At 42.2% G+C, this 26,577-nt stretch overlaps 1 protein-coding gene across 3 annotated transcripts in view; it reads right to left on the bottom strand.

Moving 5' to 3' along the window:
* The window catches only part of idua (alpha-L-iduronidase), a 231,361-nt gene that overhangs the window by 202,252 nt on the left and 2,532 nt on the right, over positions 1–26,577 (bottom strand). For all 3 annotated transcript variants that reach the window (XM_078211751.1, XM_078211758.1, XM_078211767.1), the window contains exon 2: positions 13,011–13,151. In XM_078211751.1, coding sequence (XP_078067877.1) covers positions 13,011–13,151 — 141 coding nt within the window. The remainder of the gene's footprint in view (positions 1–13,010; positions 13,152–26,577) is intronic.

Here is a 26,577-nt window from a genome sequence, read left to right on the forward strand (position 1 = left end):
GGTTGGCAATGCCCGAGGGGCACTGTGCTCCCCTGCCCCTGACCTCCTGGGGAAAGGCCTACCCATGAGGCCATCACGACTGGTCCCCATCAAGAGGGACCTTACGTGATCCCCCCAGTCAGGACCTTCACTGATGTTGCCGCTATGGTGTGAACCCAGACAACAGCAACCCAGGCTCATTAATAATATTAAATCCACATTTAAATGTATTTAAGTATTGATATTAGCCTCACACCCTCTGATCTCGTTGGAAATCCAGGCCCATTAGGATTGCGAGAGGTGACAAATCAGATGCGAGCCTGATTTTTTGCCCTTCCCATGATCTTACCGGCTAACCCTGCCCATCGACCGGCAGGACAAGGTGGTAAGATCGCCCCCTTACTGCATGATCCAATTTGAGGATAGGGATTATGGGTTCAGCCAATTCGGAGAATTGTACAGGCTTTATAACATCTAAATCATCCAGTCTTTTAAGCTCAACTTCAAACTTCTGATGAAGGGTGTAAGGCACTGGGCTGGCCCAAAATAATTTGTGTGTTGGGATTCAGATAAATTTTGGCTTTAGCTCCCTATGTACATCCTAGATAATTCTGGAAGACCTTGGAATATTCACACAGCAGCTCCCGAAAACCTCCCCGCAGGATAATAATTTCAACCAGTTTAATTTGATCTGCTTGAGCCAATCATGGCCCATTAGAGAAGGTCTATGACCGTTAATTACTAAGACAGTTACAGGTAACTGTGCCGTTTGATTCTGGTAGAACATGGAGACCTTTACTGTCCCTAACGTCCGCAATGCCACCCCGGTATACGTAGACAATATTTTCCCAATCAAAGGCATGTTCCATACTTCTTTGTATTCTCATCACTCAAGTCTCCTCTCCCTCTTGCTGCGCACTACGATCTCTGATGGCTTCGAAAGATTTTCCTCCTCGCCAGTGTAATAAATTGAAGGCGACTTAATGTAGCTCAAAGTAAGGGGTTTATTGTCAATGATAAATCAGTATTTACAACAAAAGGTCAGACTGAATCAACTCCGCAACTATACAACTCTTCGCCCAGGTTCCAACTGAGGGACCTCCCCAACCCAGGAAATACACTCTAGCTGCCGATTGGCTCAGTTTCCCACCTCAGTACTCCACAGGATCCAACCCGAACCCATAGCCCTCAGGGAATGCCCCCTTAAAGGGGCCACGCTACCACACATTCACTTCTCTGGAAAGTAGAAACTGCATTCCCAGGCTTGCATCACTCTGAGTAAACGGAGCTGCGTCTGCCTCTCAGAGTGCTAATTTTCCAAGAGAATGGACCAGCTCTTTGTACTGACATGTTTAGGAGAAATGCTTTATTTTAATCTTCTTTGTAGATGTCTGCAGCACCAGTGAGGTTCTCCCGATGAGGTTAGTTTATAAGGGCTCTCTGGATTAAAGTTTTCTGCACATGTGCAAAAATGACTAACTGCACTACCTTGCTGGAAAATAAACTTGAGTAAAATTTGTCTCTACTGAATTTCTTTGATTTTATCAAGTTTGCAACATTTTTCCAACACAGAACTTAACTGGTGATTTTTTTGTTGCAAATTGCAGTGAAAATTTATAATTAAGTTGATGCACAAAGAAATTCCCAAGATGATCACTCAAATTCATCAACATTGCTGCCGGTGTCTTTCTAAAGGTAGGTATGCTCCCAAGCAGGCTTAATGCCTGGCAATATTAGCTCTAAAAAAATGCTAAAATGACCACAACATGTGGGTATTCATCTCAGATAGATGAACTACAGGTTCTGGCCATTTTAAAGAGTGGTTCAGCAGAACCATCATTATAGGAGCACATTGACATTCGGAAATTACGGTACACAGAGTAACTGTATGCATGTGCACACACCAGCAGTTGCAGATCTTTTCCCATGCTCAATACTTTTGAACTCTCAACATTCATGACATGTAGACTTTGCTGGCTAGGTCAGCATTTATTGCCAATTCTTAGCAGCTCTTGAGGAGGTTGTGGTGAGCTGTCTTCTTGAACCGCTGCAGTCCATGTGGCATAGGTGCTGTTAGGGAAAGCATTTCAGGTTTTGACCCAGGGACTGTGAAGGAATGGCGACATATTTCCAAGTCAGAATGGTGCGTCATTTGGAGGGGAACTTGCAGGTGCTGGTATTCCCATGTGGCTGCTGCCCCTGTCCTTCTAAGTGGTAGCAGTCACTATTTGGAAGGTGCTGTCTCAGGGGCCTTGGCGAGTTCCTACAGTGCATCTTACAGATTGTACACACTGCTGCAACTGTGCGTTGTTGGTGGGGGAAGTGAATAAGAACATAAGAAATAGGAGCAGGAGTAGGCCATCTGGCCCCTGAAGCCTGCTCCGCCATTCAATAAGATCATGGCTGATCTGATAGTGGGTTCAGTTCCATTTACCCGCCTGCTCCCCATAACCCTTAATTCCCTTAATGGTTAAAAATCTATCTATCTGTGACTTAAACACATTTAGCGAGGTAGCCTCTACCGCTTCATTGGGCAGAGAATTCCAAAGATTCACTACCTTCTGGGAGAAGAAGTTCCTCCGCAACTCTGTTCTAAATTGACTCCCCCGTATTTTGAGGCTATGCCCCCTAGTTCTTGTTTCCATTGCAAGTGGAAATAACCTCGCTGCTTTTACCCTGTCGAGCCCCTTCATTATCTTATATGTCTCTATAAGGTCTCCCCTCAACCTTCTAAACTCCAAAGAGTACAGGCCCAGTCTACTCAATCTCTCCTCATAAGCCAACCCCCTCATCTCCGGAATCAACCTGGTGAACCTTCTCTGTACCCCCTCCAAAGCTAATATATCCTTTCTTAAATAAGGGGACCAAAATTGTACACAGTACTCTAGGTGCGGCCTCACCAGTACCCTGTACAGTTGCAGCATGACCTCCCTGCTTTTATACTCCATCCCCCTCGCGATAAAGGCCAACATTCCATTCGCCTTCTTGATTACCTGCTGCACCTGCAAACTGAGTTTTTGTGATTCATGCACAAGGACCCCCAGGTCCCTCTGCACAGTAGCATGTTGTAATTTTTCACCGTTTAAATAATAGTCCATTTTACTATTATGCCTTCCAAAGTGGATAACCTCACACTTACCAACGTTATATTCCATCTGCCAGATCCTTGCCCACTCACTTAGCCTATCCAAATCTCTCTGCAGACTCTGTGTCCTCCACGCAATTTGCTTTCCCACTCATCTTTGTGTCATCCGCAAACTTTGTTACCCTACACTCAGTCCCCTCCTCCAGATCGTCTATGTATATGGTAAATAGTTGAAACCCCAGCACTGATCCTTGCGGCACGCCACTAGTCACTGATTGCCAACTGGAAAAGCACCCATTTATACCTATTCTCTGCTTTCTGTTAGATAGCCAATCCTCAATCCACGCTAACACTTTACCCCCAACTCCGTGTACCTTTATCTTATGCGGCAACCTTTTGTGAGGCACCTTATCGAATGCCTTCTGGAAATCTAAATACACTACATCCACCAGTTCCCCTCTGTCAACCGCACTCGTTATATCCTCAAACAATTCCAGTAAATTAGTCAAACATGACTTTCCCTTCATGAATCCATGCTGTGTCTGCTTGATTGAACCATTCTTTTCCAGGTGTCCCACTATTTCTTCCTTAATGATAGATTCCAGCATTTTCCCAACTACGCATGTTAAGCTAACTGGCCTGTAGTTACCTGCCTTTTGTCTACCTCCTTTTTTAAAACAATGGCGTGACATTAGCTGTTTTCCAATCAGCTAGCACCTCCCCAGAGTCCAGTGAATTTTGATAAATTACAACCAACACATTTGCTATTACTTCTGCCGTTTCTTTTAGTACCCTGGGATGCATTTCATCCGGACCAGGGGACTGGTCTACCTTTAGTCCCATTAGCCTACCCAGCACTACCTCTTTAGTAATATTGATCGTTTTAAGGTCCTCACCCCCTACAGTCCCCTACAGAATGTTTGCGGGTGGGGTGTCAATCATGTGGGCTGCTTTGTCCTGGATGGTGTTGAGCTTCTTGAGCGTTGCTGGAGCTGCACTCATCCAGGTAAGTGGAGAGTATTCCATCACAATCTTAACTTCTGCCTTGTAGATGGTGGATAGACTTTGGTGAGTCAAGAGAGGAGTTACCTGTCACAAGATTCCTAGCCTCTGACGTGCTCTTGTAGCCACAGTATTTATATGGCTAGTCCAGTTCAACTGGTCATTGGTAACCCCCAGGGTCTTGATAGTGGGGGATTCAATTGTGGTAATGCCATTGAATATTAAGGGGAAAATGGTCAGACTGGAGTCACAACTTCCAGCTCATAAATACATAAGTGAAGCTTGGGATAAAGAGGATCACATAGAACACAGATCTCACAGCCTAGAATGAGGCCAATAGGCCTATCTCGTCTGCACCGATAATTACCCAGGCTTACCACATACCATCACGTATTTACCCCGCTAACCCCCATAATCTTGGGACACTAAGGGGCAATTTAGCATGGCCAATCAACGTAACCTGCACATCTGGTTTTCTCCCACAGAAAACCGGAGCATCTGGAGGAAACCCACACAGACATGGGGAGAATGTGCAAACTCCACATAATTATCCAATGCCAGAATTGAACCTGGATCCTTGGCGCTGTAAAGCAGCAGTGCTAACCACTGTGCCACCATGTCACTCTTCAAGAACTGCAACTATGTTCCACTGTCAAGCTTAAGCTCACATTCAACTTTCAGATAAAATATCAAACAAAACTAACAAGGACCAAAACAGACAGGGGACAATGACAAAGTTAATACAAAAATTATTTCTATTAATACAGAAAATTAAAATAATATTTTTTGAACTGATGTACTTTTGTCCTTTCTAATTTCCCTTGATTTTCTGCGTTATCAAATTTCCCTGCAAAATCAGTGATTCTTGTTGGAAGACGGTTGCAAAAGTGGTAGCAACCCTCCAGTATCTCCATCAAATGCTTATTCCTCACAAGTTTGGCAGGAATGTTTGAGGTAATATCTTCACAGCCAATGCATATAACCACAGAACACCCTAGCAGAAATTACAAACAATTATCAGACAGATTAGACTGATTTTCCCACTCTGGAGGTGTAATGAAGCCAGCTGTAACAGCAGATAAGCTAACTCAGAACAACAGTTGGATTTGAATATTGCTGTTCTGTATCATTCAACAGTAAACTTTGCATAGGGAAACTTTACAAGGAATCAAAACAAAGTGTGCAAACAATCTATAAATTGTGGGTGCACTGAGAGTTAAATTATTTAAGATAATGAAACCACTAATGTTATTTTTGAACGCTAAAGCATTCTTGCATATGTAGTAGCTGGCTTCTTTAAGGGGTTTGCACTGGGAAGGTCATGTGACCCCATTGAGCAATGGGGAACGAGCCGGGGATCTCAGGCTTTTGCAGCCAGGTTGATCCTGGAGCCGAGAATGAACACATTGATTATAGAATTCTGAATAATTGTAAACAGTAATAAACTTGTTGTTACTTGTTGGTTAACTGGTCGTCACTAATTATTGCATTTACTATATTTGCGATGAGGAAAAACCACAGCAACTCAGATTGCAACAAAAAATGTGAAGTTTGTTTGCAAGAATTGCCGAACAAGTCCAATCAAGTCTAGCCTGCAGAAGAGAAAAAAGTAGACATGCCTTTCTTCAGAAAATTAGAAGCTTTCAATGCCTTACAGAAGACTAGCAACAGTATGTGGAGCGTTTCAAATATTTTTCCATGCTAATGGAACAAAGAAAAAGGAGAGGAAAGTAACATTGCCGACCACATGAGACCCAAATGTATAACTTGATCCGAATGCTCCCAGCACAAAAACATTTGCAGAGCTAATTGAACTAGCAAAAGAACATTACCTCCCTAAGTCCTCAGTAATATTACAAAGATACAAATTTAACTCCACAGGGAGAGTCTCAGGAGAGACCACTCCAGCCTTTGTAACAAAGCTCAGACAAATCGGGGAGCATTGTGAATTTGGGTTACTGTTGAATAAAGCAGTGCAAACAATGCAGCTATACAGAGAAAATTATTAGCTGAATCGGAGTTAACTTTTAAGATGATGCTGGAAATGGTATCAGTGAAGGAGAGCACTGAGAAGGGCGCCGAGAAGCTACAAAGTGCACAGAGCGACGAGGTCCACCAGTTAGGCTGGGAAGCTGCAAGCAGCAGTGAGCCAGGAGTGAAGGCGCTTGTTTAATTAGAGAGTAAATGCAGTAGCCTGAAGAGGATTTAAACAATAGTCTAAGTTTAGGAATAATGCAGAGTGTGTAAGGAATAATCATTAAGACAACATATATTGGAAGGAATAGTTATTAGGACAAGTAGGAGATAATAATTAACATAGAAGAGATAATCACTACTTAAGAAGCTCTCATATATCACATATCTTATTAAGCATACACCTGTACCCTTTTAAGTGCACAATACCTTACCAGGTCAGTACACATAGATACTCACATAAATGAACATAAAGGCTAAAAGAAGTCAAGGAAACACACAGAAGCTGAAAGTAATTTCTTAAATAAACGTGAGAAAGTCAGACAGCGGGAAAAAAGACTTGGCATAGCAGGATGCCCTACAATGGTTGAACAAACAACAACCTTGGCTGATTAGACAATAAACTTCAGATAAGAAGGCAAGATGTAACCACAATGATATCACAGCACATTCATTAGTGACCAATCAGAAAGAAGGCAGATAACGTAGGTCTAGTAAACCATGGTGGCTAACGAAAAGTGGCCTTGGGGTCTGCAACAAAAAAACCTTGACTGTAAGATAAGAATGATGAAATATGAAGCTAAATGTGTATAAAAAAGACTGTCAGAGCACTGGTTTTTTGGATTCATCTGGAAATCCTGGCTTTATTGAAATGTATTAGCTAATAAAGCCTTGCTGCCTGGAAGATCAAGACTCAGACTCTCTATTCTGATTGATGAACTCTTCTTGCCGTCCACGGGGAACCACGGCAAGTGCTATGAGTGCGGGGGAAGTCACGAACCAGAAACATGTAGATTTAGAGAAACAGAGTGCTTCGTGTGTGCAGGTAAAGAACATTTGAGGCACAGGTGTTAAAAACAAGCAGGGCCTGCTAAGTACTAGCAGAGTAACTAATTCAGCCCCAGTGCACAGTATGGAGGATTGCACAGCAGGTGAACAGAACATATTGTCACTCAATAAGATGAAAGCAGGAAGGTAGCCTCCATCAGTGGTGTTGCTAGTGAATGGCTGGCCACTGGAGATGGAAGTAGACACAGGGGCATCAGCTACTGACGTGAGTGAGTAAACCTACCGGTATCTCCAAGAAGGGGTTCAACGCCCAAGGTTCATAGAATCCCTACAATGCAAAAGGTGGCCATTCAGCCCATCGAGTCTGCACTGACTCTACGAAGAGCATCTTACCCAGGCCCACACCCCCATCTTATTCCCATAACCCTGTAATCCGCCTAACCTATACTTCTTTGGACATTAAGGGGCAATTTAGCTTGGCCAATTCACCTAACCTACACATCTTTGGATTGTGAGAGGAAACTTGAGCACCCAGAGGAAACCCAAACAGACACGTGGAAAACGTGCAGACTCCACACAGACAGTCACCCGAGACTGGAATTGAACCTGGGTCCCTGGCGCTATGAGGCAGCAGTGCTAACCACTGTGCCACCCTTTTGAAGAACATTGCAGTAAAGCTAGCTACATATACCGGAGAGGCCATCAAAATAGTAGGGACAGCCATGACCCCAGTGAGTTAGACAGCAGTCTGCGCAACTACTGTTGGTGGTGGTGCCTGGCCAAGGACTGAGTTTAATGGGGCATGACTGGCTCCAAGAGATCAAATTGAACTGGCTAGAATTTTTTTAAACAAAAGACGGGGGCCTGCACAAAGTCATCAGAAATTACAAGAATGTGTTCCAGGAGGAACTGGGAAAGATCTAAGGATTGCAAGCAAAAATCCATGTAGATCCAGAAGTCATCCTGAGATTTTGTAGAGTAAGATCTGTGCCGCCCTGTGCATTAGTAGAGAAGGTAGAGACAGAGCTAAAATGACTAAGATTTGGGCATCAGACCCATACAATTTGCAGATTGGGCAGCATGCATTTTGCCAGTAGTTAAACAAGACCGTCCGTACCTGCGAGGACTACAAGCTGATGGTAAACCAGGCTGCAAAACTGAATAGCACCCCATCCCCAAAAGAGAATCTGTATGCAAAGTTGGCTGGGGTCTGATATATATCAAACTGGACATGAACCATGCTTACCAACATTTGGAACTGGACAACACATCAAGGGAAGATAGAAACATAGAAAACTACAGCACAAAACAGGCCCTTCGGCCCCACAAGTTGTGCCGAACATATCCCTACCTATAACCCTCCATCCTATTAAGTCACATGTACTCATCCAGGAGTCTCTTAAAAGACCCTATTGAGTTTGCCTCCACCACCAATGACAGCAGCCGATTCCACTCGCCCACCACCATGTGTGAAAAACTTCCCCCTAACATTTCCCCTGTACCTACCCCCCTGCATCTTAAACCTGTGTCCTCTCGTAGCAGCCATTTCCACCCTGGGAAAAAGCCTCAGAGTCCACCCGATCTATGCCTCTCAACATCTTATATACCTCTATTAGGTCTCCTGTCACCCTACGTCTCTCCAAGGAGAAAAGACCGATGTCACCATAAATACTCATAAGGAGTTATAGCAATATGCATGTCCACCGTTTGAAGTGTCGTCAGTTTGCAAACTATGGAGAGGTTGCTTAGGGGTTGCCCAGAGTTGTCGTTTATTACCAGGATCCGCCAAAGAGGAGCATGCAGTCAATTGAGACACAGCTTTGAAACAATGTCACACACACGACAGACACAAAACACACAATCAGACTAGGAGTTAAACTTCCATATGCACAAACTGCAGCCCTAGCCCATTGTTTCCATTCATGGAGAGGCAGCTCCTTCATTAACATATTTAAATAAGACTCCTATAACACGATAATGCAGGTTTTGGGAAAAATGCCGGTGAAACAGAGGCTAGAATGAATTGTTAAAAGGTCCATTGGTGACAACAGTACAGCTACAATATCAGCATCTACTGGCCAATGAGAAAATTGCACAGGCACATCCTGTCCACAAAGCAGACGAATCCAATCCAGTCAATTATCACTCCATCAGTCTCTTCTTGATCATCAGCAAAGTGACATGGTGTCACTGACAGTGCTATCAAGTGCCACTTACAAAACAATAACTTGCTCCCCAATTGCTCAATTTGGATTCTGCCAGGACCACGCGGCTCCTGACCTCATTACAGCCATGGTCCAAACATGAACTAAAGAGCTAAATTCCAGAGGTGTGATGAGAGTGACTGCCCTTGGCATCAAGGCAGAATTTGGGTCAGTGCAGCATCAAGGAGGCCTAACAAAACACAAGTTAGTGGGAATCAGGGGGAAAATTGGTTGGACGCATACAAACACAAAAGAAGAATATCTCAGAGTATCGCTGCACGAGTTCCCCAGGGTAGTGCCCTAAGCCGGACCATCTCCAGCTGCTTCACCAATGACCTTCCCTCAATCATAAGGTCAGAAGTGGGGATGTTCACTGATGATTTCAGTTTCAATATCATTCACGGCTCCTCAAAATACTGAAGCAGGTCTGTGTCCATATGCAGCAGCATAGATAACATTGCACAGAGCATATCATCACCTCACTGCTAAAAGCTTGCCTACCATCTCCAAGGTAGATGTTCCAGGGAATTCTCTCCACTTGCCTGAATAAGTGCAGTTCCAAGAACACAAAAAGCTCAACAACATCCAGAACATGGCAGGCCACTTGATCAACATCTATCCACCACCTTAAACATTAAATCCCTCCTTCACCGTTGTGCAGTGGCAGCATTGTGTACCATAAACAAGATGTACCGCCTAAACTCAGCAAGGCACCTTTGATCTTCAAAATCCCTAATCTCTATCACCAACACAAGACAAGATGCATCACAACACCACCACCTTCTCCTTCAGGCCACACACCATCCTGAATTGGAACTGTATCACTGCTCCTTCACTGTTGTTGGATCAAAATTCTGGAACTCCCTTCCTAATAGCACTACGAGTGTCCCTACACCAAATGGATTGCAGTGTTTCAAGAAGGCAGCTCATTACCACCTCCTCAATGGCAATTATGGGCACGTAACAAATGTTGATTTTGCCAGCAACGTTCCCATGCCATGAAAAAAGTTAAAAAATAAACTTTGTCAGTTCCCTCTGATAACATGTACTCTCAACAACTGTTTCTGAGAAACTTAATAAGCGCCATAGCTGCTTTTGATTGGATTTTGCATGTGGAAGAAAATGAAATCAGCAGCAGCGAGACATGCTGTGATTAGAACTTCAGCTGGCCAGCAGAGAATGGAACAAGGCAGTAGTGGAGAATTCAAGAGGCACTGCCCACCTAACAAAGCCTACAGGTAAAGGGTTCCTTGACCTCTCAGAGAATGCAATGCTTCCAAAGATTGAGATTGTTATAGAAAACTGTAGCATCCTAGAAGACGACATTCTTCCTGCTGGACATGGTGCCCTCAAATTATTAGTGACTCAAGGTCACCAGCGTTCTTACATCTTTACTTCTGCTTCCTTCCAGATGACTAACAAAGTCTAAATGTTGAATTTTGGCTACTTAGGAGGGTACTTGAGTTGGGAAATGTCCCTAGCTGCTAGGCCTGCCTCGGTAAAAAGCCCTGATATACACAACTTTTGTTCTGGGTGGAGAGGGTGCAGGAAGGAGTTAGCTCCCTGCTCCCAAAAGTAGAGAATCAGGGGCCACTGAGGGTGGTAAATGCCGAGGCGGGCTAGTTAGAAAAAGAGTGAGAGGCCACCTGACTGAAACATAGAAGATCTTAAACAGTCTTGATAAGGTGGACGTGGAAATGTTTCCACTGTAGGCAAGTCCAAAACTAAGGGACACACTTAAATTAGGAATTAGGTAAAATTTAGGACACTGATGAAGAGATTTTCTTTCTCTCAGAGGACTGTGTGACTTTGGAACACTCTGCATCAGAAGGTGGTAGAGGCGGGGTCATTTAATAATTTTAAGGGGGAGGAAGATGTACTCTTGTTAGGCACGGAAATCAAAGAATCTCAAGGGTAGATGAGAATGTGGAATTCGAAACACAAACAAATCAGCCATGATCTTACTGAATGCTGAAGCAGTCAAGGGGCCAAAAGGCCTACTTCGCTCCTACAGCGGAAGCTCAAACTTTAACTACCTGCTATCCTGTGAGACAGTAAACATTTGACAATGCTTTCATTCATAATTTACAGGGCTACCTCAGGGACTCAGTGCAGCACAACTCTAATTCCACAGAAGCAACTCTTTTAATGGAAGGCATCTTTGCAACTGCCTATGAGATCACTCTTCAAATGTTTTGAGGTAAAATCCTCTATCCTTCTTGGCACTGTGGTTAGTGTGCATGGCAGGATAACCAGTATCAAACACAGTGGCTGCTGATCCTCTTTCATTCTGTTTGCAATTGATGGCTCCCCCACCCCTACCCAGACTACAGCACAGCTATTCAGCTGAGCAGAGCATGGAGAAGTTGTCCAACATGGAATCTCCACAGTTGCAGCCACCTGAACTCTGCTCGTAATCACTTGTGAACTATCATTCATCTGGCGAGATGCCACCTAATTGTCCAAGAGGATTTACTGAGTGCTCACATATGCATTGAAGCCAGGTATGCAAAAATCGTGTGTCTGTGTATCCTCAACAAGAATAAACTCTGCTGAGGAAACATCATCAACAAAGCCTGTGTTCTTCGTGTGGAGTGATTTAGTACTGTAAACATAAAAATATTGAAATGTACATAATCATAATTTTAGGTGATGAAATAAAGTCAAAATAACTCAAGTCTTCTAGGGGCTGTGAGTTTAAGTGATTAATTGTATCACTTTGCAGCAAAGAACTATAGTTCTCTATTTCCAATTTTCAAAGAGGCTCCAAAACCTTTTATTCAACATTGCTCAATTTCACAATCTATGGACACCTGCCTCTAATCCCTTGTAGTTTGAGCTCTCTTCTACAAAGGTGACATGACAGAACAATGCATGTTGCTGAAACTTAACTGGGTATAGGAATGATGTGAATGAATTATGCTTGACAAGACAGAGTGAGGGGAGAATGTAGGTCAATCTGCAACTTTGTTCACTTCTCGTGACCTGTCAAGGTAATTAAAATCCTTCATAATTACACTTCTATTCACCTCCAGCCATGCCTTGATTGTAGTGAAAATAGATTGCTATTTTTCCATTGCTTCAAAGGACCTCTTTACTCGCCTTTAATTGCATTTTGCAGTACATCCAAGGACACCTTGTTTAATCTGTCCATAGCCTTTGCCCTCCTTGTTTCCATTTTTCTCCCACTTAACCATAGAACCCCTACAGTGCAGAAAGAGGCCATTTGACCCATCGAGTCTGCACCGACAACAATCCCACCCAGGCCCTATCCCCATATCCCTACATATTTACCCGCTAATCCCTCTAATCTACGCATCCCGGGACACTAAGGGGCAATTTAGCTTGGCCAATCAACCTAACCCACAAAACCCACCTAACACAAACACAAAACTTCAAATGTCCCCACTGTTATAGCTGTGAACTAGGCTTTTAAATAATTAAAGAGAGATTGCATCATGCTGTCCACATCATGCTACGAAACTTCAAAGTAAAATGATAATAAGCAAATGTCGAAATCGGCTATTCCCACCATCACCGCCATCTACATTCTATTTTATATTCAATTTATATTCTTTAAACCATCAAGAACTAATTCTGATAACAAACCTATCACTCCTTATGGGAAATAAGCCTTTACACTTATAATCCAGAATTAATGGTGCATTATAACTGGAGATAAAAGAAAGATCACAGAAACATTTCAGACTATTTATATATATATATATATTCCTAAAAATATGACCCAGAAAACTTACCGAATTGTGACTAATTCTAAAAGCCAGTGAATTCGAACTTGCTCTATGCCAGCGTGAGGTACCGAGGCAATATACGCAAGGTTCAGTTGTTGGTCTCTGCTTAGGTCAAATACATCAGCTTTGTTGTGTGGCAGAGGGGGACTGTGAAAGGCATGTAAAAGGAGAACAAAAATAAGTGCACCATTAAAAAAATATTAATTGCAAAATCAGATCAAAAAGTAATTGTAACCATATATTTAACAAACACAGTTAGTATTACTGGTGTGGAATATATTACAAATTATTTTAATGTAGGAATAGAATGGAATTACAGATTACAAAGAAAGCATGAACAAATTTGATTATTGTTCAAACTTATCAAATACAGAGGCACAGGCAGAGGCTGGCTGAATAAATAATATCAAAACTGAGGTCATGGGGATTCTCAGAACAGCTTCAACAAAATGATACCTGGGTCACAATGGTTAAATTATGAAGACAAGTTGTATAGACAAATTTTGAGTACAAAAGATTGATGATCCAGTAAGGTTATTTAAAAATCAATAGGGCAAATGGTGAGGAACTACTTCCTCTGATGGGTGCAAGTCCAAACAAAAAACCATACCTTAAAGTTAAAGCTAGGCCATTCAGAAGTGATGCCAGAAAATACCTCAACATAACATAGAAGTCCAGAATTCCCACCCAAAAAGCTATTGAGGTTAGACTAATTGAAAGCTTGGAAACTGACATCAATAGATTTGTGTTACGGACAAAGGGTTACAGAAATAAATTGGGGTAATTGAGTTAACATTTAGATTAACCAGGATTTAACAAGTGAAACGGGCTCCAGGGGCTGAAGGGCCAATGTTACCAATGTCGTAATGATCAGCCAAAACCCAAGCCAAGCTCCCAAGAATTTTAGGCAAAAAAGATTTCAGAAATTAAAAAATGAATATGGTTATAAACCTACTTAAAAGGCCAGAAGCAATGAACACCATTTAAGGTAGAATGGACATAATATCCAAAGTAAAAAGCAAATCTGAAAGCAGGGCCTGAAATTTTCATCTGTCAGCGTGCGCACTCAGCAGGACCAGAGCAGGCGCAAAATGCCGCAATCAGCCCTGAATTAACAGACAACCAGTGTGAAACATGAGCTGGGAAAGGCTGATCGCTGCTGGGGAGGGTGGGAGAAGGGCAGGCTCTGAGAAAAGGGAGGGTGCTGCCTGATACTTCTGTTGTGCTCCCTCGGGTCCTAGCCACTGCAGAGCTGTTTCAGGGAGCTGCAGACCCGTGAAAAATAAATAGCAATGGAACAACTATGCAAAAAGGGTGTCTCAGCAGCATGTTCAAACACAAACCTCAGTTGCCAGATGACTTTTTAAATTTTACTTCAGCCCTGACAGATCACCCCACCCTGAATCGAGGTTGAAGCTAAAATGTAAAAGCCGCCTGGCCAATTGGCCCACCAGCCAACCACAAAGCAGGTCGACCACATAAAATTGCATTCAATTGGCTGCTTAATGGGCTAAATCGCCTGCTTGATTGTAAATGGGTGCATGCCCATCATCCAAAACATTGCTCAAGTATGCAATGATGTCAGGATGCATGCCCGACATCATCTCACGCAACTTCACTTGCTTCTGGGTCTAGAGCCTGAGAAATATAAAATTCTGGCCCAAGAGATCAGAAACAGCTTGAAATTAAGTCAAAGAAGAAAGACTTCTACAATGAGAACAACTATTTATGTTCCTATAGCATTTTTAAGGTAATAAAACATCTGTCACCAAACCATTTAGGGAGAAATCAGGTCAAATGGCCAAAAGCTTGGTCAAAGAGGTAGGTTTTAAACGCTATCTTAAAAGAGGAAACAGGAAGAGAGATGGAGAGATGTAGGGAGAGTATTCCAGAGCTTAGCACAGGCAAATGAAGGCCTATCCCATAGTGGAGTGGTTAGAATCAGTGTTGCGCAAGAGGTAAAGAGATATTGTGGAGAGTTGTGGGGTTGAACGAGATTACATTGATAGGGAGAGGCGAGACCATGGAAGCATTTGAAAACAAGGATGAGAATTTTAAAGTCAAGGCATTGCTTATCCGGGAGTCAACGCAAGTCAGCAAGCACAGGGGTGATAGGAGAACAGGACTTGATGCAAGTTAAGACAGGGACAGCAGAATTTTGGATTACTTCAAGCTAAAATGTGGGACATCAAGCTAAAATGTGGGAGACCATCCAGGATTGCACTGGAATTCAAATTATTCAATTTCTAAGATAAAATATTTCCATAAGGCTTAGCGCATAAGAAATGTATTGTGTAAAATCTGCTCTGCACTATTCTAGAGATGCAGGCAATGTGGAATCTTCACCAATTACATTGATGAGTGAATTTCTTAGCACAGGGGGCAGACCTACAGATAATTATGAATCCCAGACTGCAACCTTGATTTCATCCTGCTGGATCTACCTCAACAACTGAGGAGAGTTCACAGAGAGCAGTATTTGCTTTCAAATGGGAAGTCAATCACAATGTTCTGTGCACAGGCACAGCAGACAAAAGCTTCACTTGGCATGGTTTGGTGTTTTCTATAACAGAAAAGATGAACCAAGAAAAACATCCAGCAGCACTTTGGAGATTTTGCTCTGCCACACACAAACTATTTTAGAGAAAAGATAATTGAACTTTAATTATACATGAGAGAAATGCTCATAAGTAGCAATCAAATATGAAGTGGAAGTTATTTAAATTAATAAACTTAAAAATCATGCACATGTATTGAAACATCAGGCACCCCTCCAATCTTACCGAAGAAGTTACTTTCGTTTCTTAATCTTACATCCTTGGAATTTAAAGAGAGATTGGTTGAAAGTGGATCCTGCTATTAAACAGGATACAAAAACAGGATTCCAATGCTAAATCCCAGGGATTACTGTGGCCAGTGGCTGGAGCAAAATGCTCAAATACCTGTATGTTTTATATGAATGAGCTGTTACTAATCTTATATAGGAGTGATTTGGAAGAATCACAAAATGAAAGGGTTATTGATAGCACAAATGTGATTAATTGTAATTGATTAAAATTAAACATTTTCCCAATTCGTCATTTTGACTGCCACGCAACTGGCACTGTAAATGGCTCCCTTTCCTGAGGTACAGTATCCTACCACCACCACCCCCACCTCCCCCCTCTTGTCAGCGAGAAGTTGCAATTCCTTAGCTTTCTCAGTCCACCATTGGTTCTTGATTTCCCCTATTCTTCTTTGTACCTCCCCTTTGTTGATCGGTGAGCTCTCCTCTTTGCCTTGCTGGTTACATAGTTTTGCCACTGAGAGCTTTCCTCTTCTTGTTGATGAGGTCTTGGATGGTGTGGTCGTTCTCATCAAACCAGTCTTGGTGGTTCCTGGTCTTGTAACCAATGGTTTCTTCAGAGCTTGTGATGATGCCTGTCTTTAGCTCTTTCCAGTTTTCCTCCACTCAAACACTTGAGATTTTGGAGAAGTCATTGTTGGAAGTTCACTAGCATGCATGGCTCCTGAAGCTGCTCAACGTTGATCTTTTTTCTGAGCTGTTTCTTCATCTTCTGCTGCTTCTGGTGGAGCTTGGCGGTCATAGAGGAGTGGATGAGCTGGTGGTCTGTCCAGCAGTCATCTGCACTAGTCATTGCTTGGGCAATGATGGCATTCTTTTGGTCTTGGGATTGTACAATGACAAAGTCGGTCATGTCCCAGTGCTTTGATCGTGGAGTGCAATTTTACACAACAAACATGACCAGAACAAACACAAAGATGAAGGACAACATAAACTAGGCCACAACTGGCCTTTGTCTTTCTTCTTAATGCAACAAAATGGAGGGGGTGGGGGTGAAGAGACGTGGTGGGCTGTGCACCAGCTGCAATAGCTTAATCCATGTCTCACCCTATGTAAATAGTTATGTATTGTTAGCCTGTTCAATCTGCACGTTATAAAATGGTTTGTACACAATTAATGTTCATGCACATTGTTACATCTCAGTACTACCACAGGGAAGGTGTAGACCAAGTAATAACATGGTTACTTAAGAGGTCACATGACAGAAGTGTGGGCGTTCTTCACAGAGTGCAGACAGAGTATAAGCATGGAGTAACTGCTCAGTTAGTAAATAAAGTATCGTTTGTTACAAGTCCTTGGTTGCCAGTCTTTGAGAATCTAACACTTCTACAGTTAATCTGGTAGTCGCTTTTATATTTCTGCATTTTCTATATTTGCATTTTGCAAAGTTAAAACGTTGAAATTCACGCGAGTGAAGACCAGGAAAGTATTCACACTTCAGCTTCTTTTGTTAACTGCACAGCAACTCATCATCCAGTTAAGGACTCAACACCTTCCGTTTCTTTATTGCGCTGTCAATGCAAGAATTGAATGTAAATATCTTCAAAACTGAATTTTTCTCAAAGTTAATAACTTGGCCACTCACCAGAGAAATAACGAGATTTGGATACTGTGAAACTTCTAAGCGCTTTTGCTTCACTACCTTATCCAAAACACTACAAACATCAGACAGCTGATCTAGGATTTCAGTTTTCATTTCTTCAAGACTGTTTTGCTGGAACCTTGCACTGCAACGTCTGGGCTTTTAAGTGCTTCTAATTTGATTTGTGCTTCACCATGTGGGATAAGTCTTATTCACCTTTATGAAAATTTTGCGCATCACCAAAGAGTGAATTGCCACCGTGCCACCTGGTGGACAGAGTTAAATATTGCACTGAGATGTCACTACAGTTTTAAAATAAATTGACTGACATTTCTGAAAAGATACATGTTATTTAAGCTTTTCATCTTGTACTCATCAGGATAAATGCAACAATGCCAAATTTCAAACTATCATGACAATTTATACTACCGGAGGAAAGAGTGCTGATTGGTTGGCAAATCAACTTTGATTGGCTACGGAGTTGCCATGGATAAAACAACTGGGAACTATAAGCTCTGTTACCTGGTAATTCAAAAAAAGGTGCAAGTCTTGAACACATTCCTTCTGCTACAGAAAACTGGTCCATGTATGTCACCTCTAGTAGGCTAAATTTTAAATGTTACAATTCCACTGATGGTCCGAACTTGGTTGTTAGTGCAGCTATTAGAGTGCTCAGGATAGCTCACTCATGGCAGGCATTTTGTTATGGATTTTGCAAGCATGGGCTGGTTGGGTACTGTCTGCACTCTGCCTATTATGAGCAACACAATGAACATGCTGTTTGATTAAATCAGCCAATTATTTAGACGTACACCTTGCATCACAATATTGAGGAAAATAACAATTATAACTATAATGGGGGATAATGGGAAAAGAATCATTAATAAGGCCAAAGAAAAATACTGTAGAAGCTGAAAATATGAAAAACTGAAAATGCTCGGAATACTCTACAGGTCAGGAGAGTTAATGGGTGGAATTCTCAGTTTCTGTGACAAAGTGTGTGAGTGGGCAGCTCCAACCTTTCCCACTGGCCACAATAGCGGGATTAATTATGCACAAAGAAGTTCCTCTCTGAATCTCTGGCTGGCTGGCTACTGATTCGTCTGCCTGCCGTCAGCTGGTGGGTTCGAAGGTCCCAGCACCATATTTAAACAGCAGTCCAACACTTTCATATCACTCTCTCTAGCCCACTTGTCTTCACCAGATTGTGCAGGATGTCAGAGCAAAAAGGCTAGCTCTCTGATCAAGTCTGTTCCTTGATTCAACAACCCTTCCCCTGAGTCTGCTTTGCAGATGATAGTAGTAGTTAGGGATAATATAGTCAGGGGAATAGACATTGTTCTCTGCAGCCAGGATCGAGAGTCTCGAAAGCTGTGTTGCCTGCCTGGTGCTGGGGTTCAGGATATCTGCTCTGGGCTGAAGAGAAACTTGCGGTGGGAGGGGGAAGATCCCGTGATCATGGTCCATGTAGGTGCCAATAACATAGGCAGAACGAAGACGGAGGTTCTGTGTAGGCAGTTTGAGGAATTAGGCACTGTATTAAAAAATAGAACCTCCAAGGTTATAATCTCTGGATTATTATCTGAGCCACATGCAAATTGGCACGGGTATATAAAATTAGAGAGATTAATAGGTGGCTCAGAGACTGGCATTAGAGAAGTGGGTTTTGGTTTGTGGGCAGTGGCATCAATACTGGGGAAACTGGAGGCTCTACCGTGGGAGGACCTACAACTGAACCATGCTGGGACCAGAGTTCTTGCAGACCGTATTATTAGGGAAGTAGAGAGTGCTTTCAACTAAATAGTGGGGGGTGAGGGTTCACTTGCATGAAAAATTAGGAAGTCAAAGTTAAAGAAAGTAGGAGTACAGGTTAGTGATGAGTCTGAATTGGGAAGATTTAAAGATCAACAAAGGGTCACTAAAAAAGTAATATAAAGAGCAAAGGTAAATTATGAAAGAAAACTAGCGCAAAATATAAAAATGGACAACGAAAGGTTTCTATAAGTATATGAAGAGAGAGACAGTAGCTAAAGCGATTGTTGGTCCCATTGAAGATGAGGCTGGGGAGTTGACAGTGGGGAATGCAGAAATGGCTGAGACACTAAATCAATATTTTGCCTCAGTTTTCTCGGCGGAGGACATGAATATTATCCCGATAGTAACAGAAAATGTAGACGTTATAGAAAGGGAGGAACTGGGGAAGAAGTATTGAGCAAACTTCTGGGATTGGAGGCAGGCAAATCCCCAGGGCCTGATGGCCTACATCCTAGGGTCTTAAAGGAAATGGCATTAGATCCATTGGTTACAATATTCCAAAATTCCCTGGATGCAGGAATGGTTCCGGAAGATTGGAAAAATGCTAATACTAGTTTTATTCTCTTATTCAAAAAGGGAGGCAAAATGTAGGAAACTAGAGGCCAATTAGTTTAACATCTGCCATTGGGAAATTGTTAGGGTCCATTATAAAGGAAGTAATAACTGGACATTTAGAAATTCAAAATGCAATTGATCAGAGTCTGCATGGTTTCATGAAGAGTAAATCATGTTTGACTAATTGGCTTGAGTTCTTCGAAGATGTAACAAGGAAGGTGGATAATGGGGATCCCGTGGATGTAGTTTATCTGGATTTCCAGAAGGCATTTGATAAGGTGCCTCAAAGTTAGTTCACATGGGATTATGGGTAATTTATTAGCTTGGATAGGGGATTGGCTAACCAACAGAGTCGAGATAAATGAGTTTTTCTCGGGTTGGCAGGATGTAACTAGTGGGGTGCCACAGGGTTCGGCCCTCAGACCCCAATTATTTACAATCTATATCAATGATTTGGATGCAGTGATAATATCATAGCCAAATTTGCAGATGAAACTAAAATAGGTGGGATAGTAAGTTGCAATAATGAAACAAAAAATTTACAAATGGATATGGATAGGTTAAGTGAATGGGGAAACATCTGGCAGATGGAGTTTAGTGTGGGCAAGTGTGAGGTTATGCATTTTGGTAGGAAAAATACAAAGGCAAATTATCTAAGTGGAGAGAAAAGTGCTTCGGTGCAGAGGGATTTGGGTGTTCTCGTGCATGAATCGCAGAAAACTAGTACTAGCAAGTACAGCACATAATAAAGGAAGGCAAATTAAATCTTAGCATTTATTGCTGAAGGAATAGAATATAAAATTATTGAAGTTGCTGCTACTGCACAAAGCATTAGTGAACACTTAGAATATTGTGTGCTGCTTTGGTCCCCTGACTTGAGGGGGGATGCAGTTGGTGGTTCAGAGGAGGTTCATTAGATTGATTCCAGAGATGACGTATTGACTTATGAAGCGAGATTGGGCCATTTAGGCCAATATTCCCTGGAGTTAGAAGAATGAGGGGAGATCTAACTAAGATGTACAAGATGATAAGAAGGAATGACAAAGTAGACATGGAGAAGATGTTTCTTTTGTAGAGCAATCTAGAGCAAGAGGTTTTAGCTTTAGGATAAGGGGTAGCAGATTTAAAAGAGCAGACTCTCAAAGGGTTGCGAGTCTGTGGAATTCACTACCCCAGAGTGTGGTGGATGCGGGATTTTGAGTAAATTTAAGGAAGAGATGGACAGATTTTTAATTAGTAAGGGTTTGAAGGGCTATGATGAATGGCAGGTAAATGGGGTTGAGGCCAAGATTAGACCAGCCATGATCGTATTGCATGGTGGAGCAGGCTCCAGGGACTGAATTGCCTACTCGTGATCCTAGTTCTTATAATTCCTATGTTTTGAGAATGAACCAAGATTTCATCTTGGTCCCTTCTCATAATGGGCCAGGAAAAATGTTCCCAATTGAGGAAATGCTAATTTTACTAAATTGAGATGCGACTAGGCAAAGTGGACTGGAAACAGCTACATAATGTGTAAATCAGTGCTAGATCAGTGTGAGGCATTTAAGGAAAAGATAGGGAGGATTCAAAGCAAATATGTGCCCTTAAAGAAAAACGGTGAGACTAAAAATTCGAGAAGCCTCTGAATGTCAAAGAGAAGTTAAATAAAAAAGGGGAAGCTTATAACAAATACTGAGGGATCAATACTACAGAAAATCAAGAGGAGTATAAAATGTGTACTGACTTTGGAAGTACAATAATTATAACCAAAAAGGGAGATGCATTATGTTGTGGAAACTATCAAGATTTTTCCCTATTGTCTACATTAGTGAAAATTTGGTCACAAATTCTCCTGGATCTCCTACTCCCTGTGGCTGGGGAAATCCTCCCAAAGACAGAGTATGGCTTTAGGCCTTCCAGGGGAACCTCTGACATGGTCTTTGTTGTGGAGATGCCGGCGTTGGACTGGGGTAAACACAGTAAGAAGTTTAACAACACCAGGTTAAAGTCCAACAGGTACGGTAGCGCAGTGGTTAGCACTGCTGCTTCACAGCTCCAGGGTCCCGGGTTCGATTCCCGGATCGGGTCACTGTCTGTGTGGAGTTTGCACGTTCTCCTCGTGTCTGCGTGGGTTTCCTCCGGGTGCTCCGGTTTCCTCCCACAGTCCAAAGATGTGCGGGTTAGGTTGATTGGCCAGGTTAAAAATTGCCCCTTAGAATCCTAAAATGCGTAGGTTAGAGGGATTAGCGGGTAAATATGTGGGGGTAGGGCCTGGGTGGGATTGTGGTCGGTGCAGACTCGATGGACCGAATGGCCTCCTTCTGCACTGGAGGGATTCTATGATTCTATTCTAAGTTTATTTGGTAGCAAAAGCCACACAAGCTTTCGGAGCTGCAAGCCCCTTCTTCAGGCCCCTGAAGAACGGGCTTGCAGCTCCGAAAGCTTGTGTGGCTTTTGCTACCAAATAAACCTGTTGGACTTTAACCTGGTGTTGTTAAACTTCTTACCATGGTCTTTGTTGCCAGACAAATCCAAATAAATGTTGAGAACACCACCAGGGACTCTTCGTTGTATTCAATGACTTCACCAAAGTATTTGAATCAGTAAAACAAGAGGGTTTATGGATTATATTTCAAAGATTTGAATGTCCAAGAAGCTTCATCACAATTCTGCAATTGCTTCATGATGATAGGACTGCAACTCTCTTGACAGAGCTGAAACAGCTATCTGCAAAATCCAGAATGGGGTAAAGCAAGGCTCTGTGATGGCCCCCTTACTATTTACAATCTACCTAACAATGGCTAGTCACCTCATTAAAGATCAATGGCCCTCTGGTGTCAGTATTAAACACTGTCTAGATGGGAAACTCTTTAACCTCAATCAATCCCATGCAAAACCTAAATTGACCATGATAGATATGCACAATCTGCAGTTGCTGATGACTGCAGTGTAATTACCCCCACTCTGCGTCAGACTAGCAAGGCATTCTCAATCCCTTCAAACTGTCTTTAAACACTGCCAAAAGCAAAACTCATATCACCCCACAACTGGTCAGCAAAATATTTTACCTCCCATATGTGTTGAAAGGGAGACTCTGGAATATGTTGAGCAAAACAATGTTGAGCCTTGCAGCCACCTCTCTCAAAAGATAACCATTAAGCAGGAAATCCAACATTAAATCAACTATGCCAGTTCATTCAGCCTTTTACAAACTGTAACGAGTGTTTGAGAACAAAGAACTCTGCAAGTCAACAGAAGTCCTAGTGGACAGAGCAGCTGTTGTCACCATTCTTCTGAGGTGCAGAGAGACCGGTCCATGTTTCAATGACAGTTAAAAGTATTAGAGAAACTTAATTGGCGATGCCTCTGCTGCATTTTTCAGATCCAATGTGAGCACCATCAAACAAACTCTAATGTCCCCCATTGAAGACAGGTCCACAAGTATTCAGGCAAAATTAACTTTGATGGACTAGACACTGTCTTGAGAGACAAACAAATCTCTCCTACCAAGTCCTGTTCTCTCAACTCTCAATGACCAGAGTTCTAGGGGAGGATAAAGGAAACACTTCAAAGACACTCTGAAGCTCTCCTCAAAGAACAGAAGCATTGACATTAATAACTAGGAGAGGCTTTCTACCAATCATTCAAAATGGAAACAACCTGCCCATCAAGCTGCATCACATTTTAAGTCCCAACCTTTATAATGAGGCAGGGCAGCTGCAGAGAAGGAAAGAAAAGGCAGCCCTACTTTGGATCGCACTACTTCCTACCCCCAAATGCCTAATGATTTGCAGGTTGAGACCAGCCTGTTCTGTCAATTCATCCAAAAATCATAGGACAGATATCAACAACCTTTGTGTTCAGTATGGATCCAGCCAGTGGAAGGTTTTCCCTCTAATTCCCATTAACTTCAGTTTTACAAGGGCTTCTGGATGTTGTTGTTTCAATATCAACAGCAGTTACTCTCATCTCTGGAATTTTAACTCTTTTGTCATTTTTGGGCCAAGGCTGCAATGAGGCCTGGAGGCAACAACGCTGCAGTCATCAGCAAACTGTAGACCATGCATATTTATGAGTCCCCACAGAACCCAAGAGGAGCATGGTTGCACAGGATATTTGAAAGTGTCATTTCAAAGAGCAGACGACTTGGTACCTTTAATTATTTTCCTGATAATTGAAAGCGGTGATGGGGCGAGGAGTGGTTGGGCTGGACTTATCTTACTTTTTGTGGATAGCACATTCTTGCCAAAAAACAAATTATATTTTTCCACTCTTACAACTAAAGTGGATAACTACACACTTCCCCACAATATACTCCATTTATCAGCTTCCTGTCCAATCTCTATTCAGTCTCCTCACAATTTACCTCATTAGCTTTGTATCCTAAGCAAATTTGGGTACATTATACTTGGTCCCTTTATTGATATAAAGTGTAAATAACTGATTTAGAAGCTACCCATTATTCAATTACAGATTAGTTGCCACTTTTTGATTCCACGTTACCAGAACAAATCTATTCTCAATCCAATGAAAATGGCCTTAGTCCAATTAAGTATTTTATTCTAAATGGCTCCTTGTCTATTTATATACAAGATGGTAAAAATGCTAATTGTATTTAATTGTTTGTAGGTGTTTTCACTTAAACGCGCATTAAAAACACATTCATTGAAACGGTGATGTGCTTGGGTTTGGAAGTGAATACTTGCAATGTTTCATTCTACAAATAAATCCAAGAAGGAGTTAAAAACTGGCTCTACTACCATCTCTTTCTGGAATAGAACAAAAACTGTTTCAATAATAGTTTACAAAGGCATTGGACAACTACTTTCGGATGAGAATCTGACAGGGTTACAGGCAAAAATCAAGAATTGGAATGAAGTACAACTGCTCTTTCTAAGTCAATATAGGCATATTGAGTCGAGTGGTCACTTCTGTGCTGTAAATGACTATTATTTTGGAAGAAAAGATAACCTCTGACTAATTTTCTCCATTGCGGAACCATCTTCTTAAACCCTTCTACCATTTCCTCATCACTACCAACTTCAACAAGTGTGAAAAGTGTAAGGATTTCTTTATCACCAAATATCAACCAGATATGTCACTTTCCTTCCCTCCCCTGATTCATCAGACCAAACTTCCTCTAAGGCCCAGCTACTCTAGCCCTTAGCTCATTTTCTTTTCTAGACATGACTGTGACAAAGGTACACTATCCCTCCTCATACATTTCAAGCAGCCTGCAGCTTTTGACACAGTTGACCATATAATCCTCTGCCATTGCCACAGCTGATCACATCATCTTTGTTTACTTTTTTTAAAAAAAACCTTTTTTTTTAGGTTTTTTACTCAGAGTGTGGTTGGGGTGTGGAATAGACTGCCTGCAGTGATAGTGGAGTCAGAAACTTTAGGAACATTTAAGAAGCTATTGGATAGGCACATTCGGGATGATAGGGAGGAAATAGCTTGATCTGGGTTTCAGACAAAGCTCGGCACAACAACGTGGGCCGAAGGGCCTGTTCTGTGCTGTACTGTTCTATGTTCTATCTTCCGCCAATGTCTTGCCACCTTCATCCAGCTTGGTGGAACTGCACTCCCCATTTCCATTTTTATCTATCTGATATCCCCCAAGATCTATCCTCAACCTCTCTCGTATATCAAAGACCGCATCCAAAAACACATCACCCACCAGAAGGTTTGAAGGTGACTCTTGTGTAGTATTTACAATTCAGGACAAGATTGGTGTGCCAGAAATCAGGCACGGGGAGTCACATAATTAACACAAAAAAAATAACAGCAAAAAACAAAATAATGATACTAAGAAAGTAAGGATGTGTGGGATGGAGGGAAGTTTGGCCGATTGGATAGGTAACTGGCTATCTAACAGAAGACAGAGGGTGGTGGTGGATGGAAAATTTTCGGACTGGAAACCGGTTACCAGCGGAGTGCCACAGGGATCAGTACTTGGTCCTCTGCTATTTGTCATTTTTATAAATGACTTGGAGGAGGGGGCTGAAGGGTGGATCAGTAAATTTGCTGATGACACCAAGATTGGTGGAGCAGTGGATGAGGTGGAGGGCTGTTGTAGGCTGCAAAGAGATATAGATAGGATGCAGAGCTGGGCTGAAAAATGGCAAATGGAGTTTAACCCTGACAAATGCGAGGTGATTCATTTTGGTAGGACAAATTTAAATGTGGATTACAGGGTCAAAGGTAGGGTTCTGAAGAATGTGGAGGAACAGAGAGATCTTAGGGTTCATATCCATAGATCTCTGAAGGTTGCCACTCAAGTGGATAGAGCCGTGAAGAAGGCCTATAGTGTGTTGGCGTTCATTAACAGGGGGGTTGAGTTTAAGAGCCGTGGGGTTATGCTGCAACTGTACAGGACCTTGGTGAGACCACATTTGGAATATTATGTGCAGTCCTGGTCACCTCACTATAAGAAGGATGTGGAGACACTGGAAAGAGTGCAAAGGAGATTTACCAGGATGCTGCCTGGTTTGGAGGGTAGGTCTTATGAGGAAAGGTTGAGGGAACTTGGGCTTTTCTCTTTGGAGCGGAGGAGGTTGAGAGGAAACTTGATAGAGGTTTATAAGATGATGAGGGGGATAGATAGAGTGAACGTTCAAAGGCTATTTCCTCGGGTGAATGGAGTGGTAACTAGGGGGCATAACTATAGGGTTCATGGTGGGAGATATAGGAAGGATGTCCGAGGTAGGTTTTTTACTCAGAAAGTGGTTGGGGTGTGGAATGGACTGCCTGCAGTGATAGTGGAGTCAGAAACTTTAGGAACATTTAAG

The sequence above is a fragment of the Mustelus asterias genome, chromosome 1 (genome assembly GCF_964213995.1).
Source record: "Mustelus asterias chromosome 1, sMusAst1.hap1.1, whole genome shotgun sequence".
Classification (NCBI taxonomy): Eukaryota; Metazoa; Chordata; class Chondrichthyes; order Carcharhiniformes; family Triakidae; genus Mustelus; species Mustelus asterias.